At 51.1% G+C, this 3,631-nt stretch overlaps 1 protein-coding gene across 2 annotated transcripts; it reads left to right on the top strand.

The window, feature by feature from the left end:
- Nucleotides 1-924: 924 nt before the first annotated feature.
- On the top strand, nucleotides 925-2,810 carry LOC123395987 (cytochrome P450 76M5-like). Of its 2 annotated transcripts, XM_045091011.1 has the most exons (3): nucleotides 925-1,511; nucleotides 1,635-1,808; nucleotides 2,024-2,810. In XM_045091011.1, exons 1-3 carry the CDS (start codon nucleotides 942-944, stop codon nucleotides 2,639-2,641), a joined length of 1,362 nt encoding a protein of 453 aa, XP_044946946.1. In that variant the 5' UTR covers nucleotides 925-941; the 3' UTR covers nucleotides 2,642-2,810. The 2 variants fall into 2 exon arrangements, with proteins under 2 accessions (XP_044946946.1, XP_044946945.1); XM_045091010.1 differs by having other exon boundaries at nucleotides 925-1,808.
- Nucleotides 2,811-3,631: the final 821 nt, after the last annotated feature.

The raw sequence follows: 3,631 nt of genomic DNA, 5'->3' as shown, positions 1-3,631 counted from the left end.
AATCGTTGTTAAAACCTCGATTCCGATGATTGAGTACTCAACCTAATGGTTGAGTAGATTGTGCTCTTTTTTCCTTGAGTGAGTTTTCTTGATGTTTCTCATCTAAGATTTTTGACGAGGCAATTCATGCAATACAACAACATATATTATGTGCCCTTTCTTCATATTTTTTCCACTGAGTTTTTCAGAGTTTTGAGACATAGATATACGGATAAATACACAAGGGATGTTGGGAAACCGGCCCACGTATGGATGTGGCGCGAGAGGCCAGCAGGAGGCACGTCTCTTAGCACGTACGATTCCCCACATTACGTTAGGTGAGGAGCAATCATTGTAACAGAGATCAATCATTAATAAAAATATTTTCCCTAAACCTTCGCGTCGCATACCCTCGGTTGGGTGTGGGTGTGTGTGTTTATGTCTTTTAGGGCTTGTTGAGTTGTGCCCTCAGCAGAACCCTTTGGTGTTGTTCTATGCTATTGTTGTGCGTTTGTATGTGTTTGTGTTGGACTTGGGTGACATGCGTTTGTGCGTGTGTGTTTTGGACTTGATTGCATTGGTCTGGGGGTTTGCTTTATTTATAAAATGAAGCGAAACCTTTTTTAATAAAGATATTTTCGTCCTTACTTTCTTTGTTCATTTGCTCTTTACGTGTTCGACTACTTTATCTAGGACGCTCGTTTTCGTTTCACAACTTCGGACCAGACTCACGGAGAAGTTGTGAAAGAGGAAGAACGACCATCTATAGACCACAAGGGAGACAAGAGTTGACTCACGGGGAAGGGTTTGTTAATCTGACGGCTGTGCATCGTCAATTCGGACGATGTGCAAGCGACCAGCGGAAAGCCTGTGCCGGTCGACTGGCCGTTATTTTATCGCGTTTGATCCGTGTATATAGGACGTACCCCGTTTCAATCAATTACACCAACTAGCAAGCGATAATGGAAGCACCGTACATGCTCTGGCTTGTGTACGTTTCACTCGCCTCTTGTGTCCTCTACAAGTTCTTCGTTGTAGGCAAAAAGGACTCGCGGCTGCCGCCGGGCCCGACGCCGATCCCTCTCCTCGGCAACATCTTTGACATCCAAGGCGATCTGCACCAGGCTCTTACCAGGCTCGCCGGGGTGCACGGCCCCATCATATCCATCAAGCTCGGCGCCACCACCGCCGTCGTGGCCTCATCCGCCGCGTGCGCCCGCGACGTGCTGCAGAAGTACGACCACCTCCTGGCGGCGCGGTCCGTCGCCGACGCCGCGCGCGCGCTGGACCACCACGAGCGCTCCATCATATGGCTGCCGTCCACCAGCCCGCTGTGGAAGCGCCTCCGCGCCGTGTGCACCACCCACCTCTTCTCGGCGCACGCCCTCGACGCGGCGCGCGCGGTGCGGGAGGAGAAGGTGAGGGGCCTGGTGGGCTGCATCCGCGGCCACGCCGGGGAGACCGTGGAGGTCGGCCGCGTCGTGCTCTCCGGGCTGTTCAACATCGTCTCGAGCGTGCTGTTTTCCGAGGAGGTGGGCGACCTGAGCTCAGACCGGTCGCAGGTTCTCAAGACGCTAACAGACGACATCCTCATGGAGCTCATCAAGCCCAACTTGTCGGACCTCTTTCCCGTGCTCTCCATTCTTGATTTGCAGGGCCGCCGCCGCCGTACCGTCGAGCGTCTGATGAGGTTCTTTGACTTCTTTGACCCGATTATTGAGCGTCGTATGAAGGCCGGAGGTGAAGGGCAAGGGGATTTCTTGGATGTGCTACTCCAGCTTCACTCGGTCGATCAGCTCAGCATTCAGACAATCAAGTCCTTTCTTTTGGTATGAGTTGCTGCATAAAAGCATCATTACTCTTCCTTTATTCAAACAGAAAGAGGCTACCTTGATTCTGAACAGACTGTCACAGCACTCTGAAGATTTAAATAATTTTAAACAAAACTTGAACCTGTGTCGGTTTGGATGTATCCAAGAATAAACTGATCTTTGAATATCACTGGAGGAAGTAACACAAATGACAAATCTCGGGTGTTTTGCAGGATCTGTTCATAGCAGGGACCGAGACAAACGCTCTCTCCGTGGAGTGGACGATGGCCGAGCTCATTCGGAACCCGGCCGTCATGTCAAAGGTTCGCGCCGAGCTGCAGGAAGTGCTCGGTGCAAAGCAGTATCCCGACGAGTCTGACATCAACAAGCTGCCCTATCTTCGTGCCGTGCTCATGGAGACCATGCGCCTTCACCCGCCAAGCCCGCTCCTGATACCGCACCAGGTCATGGCTGAAGGCGCGGAGGTTGGCGGCTTCGTGGTGCCCAAGGGTGCCATGGTGATCGTCAACTTGTGGGCCGTCATGCGTGACCCGGCGTCGTGGACGCAACCAGAGGCATTCCTGCCGGAGAGGTTCGTCGGGGCAGATATGGACTTCCGGGGCAAGGACCGATTCGAGTTCATGCCGTTCGGGGCGGGGAGAAGGGCCTGCCCTGGGTTGCCCATGGCCACGAGGGTTGTGATGCTCATCCTCGCGTCGTTGATTCACATGTTTGAGTGGAGGCTGCCTGAGGGGATGCAGCCGTGCGACGTGGATGTTCGGGACCGGTATAGGATGTCTCTCAACATGGTCACGCCGCTCAAGGCCGTGCCAATGCCATTATTCTCGTGATGGATCTTTGGTTGTGTGCGTAGATCTAGCTCGCGCACATTTTTATTTTGTTTATGTGGTATCTGTTTGTGTTCGAAGAAACTATGCAAGCGAGACGTTTGGATCACTACGTGTAGAAATTAATAGGGAAGTGATGATAATGAATAAATGTACAAGTGCTTTATGGAAACCGAATAGATATGCGGACAGACACTTTCACACACGATATCCCACATTTAATTGTTGTTTGGAGCGGCCACAGGGTTGAAGATAAATTTGCAAAAGAGCGCCATCACGTCCATCCGGTATGTCGAAGCAATTGCCGCTGAAGTGGAGGTACACTTCGAGTGTAAGAGACAACGGTTTCCAATCCTCTATTTGGGTTTGCCTCTGTCCATCTACAAGCTGTGACGCCACGATCTACTTTCACTCATTGACAAGTTTTCCGAAGAAATGAAAGGGGTGAAGCCGAGGATGCTAGCTGCCGCGGGCCGTCTAACTCTTACTCACTCGGTCCTTATGGCCTTACCTATCCATCTGACGGCGGTGCTACCCATGCCGATGTGGGCAATGTACATCATTAATAGGCGATGCGGAGGGTTTATTTGGAAGGGAGAAGAAGAGGTCAATGGGGGACACTGTGCCTCATGCCTTGGTCAAGAGTTTGTCTATCATTGGAGGATCGAGGACTATGTATCATCAATGTCAAAGGGTTTGGCTTGGCATTTCATTGCAAATGGCCATGGTTACAATGGGACACTCAGGAGAGACATTGGCGGTTGATTCCGGATGTCCGGGAGAAGGAAGTGTAAGCAATGTTCAAAGCGGTCTGTCGCATCAGCCTATGAGATGCTGCATCTGCAAGGTTTTGGACTGGCAACTTACTCTAGGAAGGCAACTCAATTGCACATTTTGTTGGGGAACGTTGCATGGGAAATAAAAAAAATTCTTACGCACACGAAGACCTATCATGGTGATGTTCATCTACGGGAGGAGATTAGATCTACATAC

The sequence above is a fragment of the Hordeum vulgare genome, chromosome 5H (assembly GCF_904849725.1).
Source record: "Hordeum vulgare subsp. vulgare chromosome 5H, MorexV3_pseudomolecules_assembly, whole genome shotgun sequence".
Lineage (NCBI taxonomy): Eukaryota > Viridiplantae > Streptophyta > Magnoliopsida > Poales > Poaceae > Hordeum > Hordeum vulgare.
This window is presented reverse-complemented; position numbering and strand designations above follow the sequence as displayed.

Excerpts from the sequence above, each read along its gene's own strand:
- LOC123395987 (XM_045091010.1), top strand. The coding sequence starts at position 942 with ATGGAAGCACCGTACATGCTCTGGCTTGTGTACGTTTCACTCGCCTCT. Across the intron at positions 1,809-2,023 it reads CAATCAAGTCCTTTCTTTTG|GATCTGTTCATAGCAGGGAC; the intron begins GTATGAGTTGCT and ends GGTGTTTTGCAG.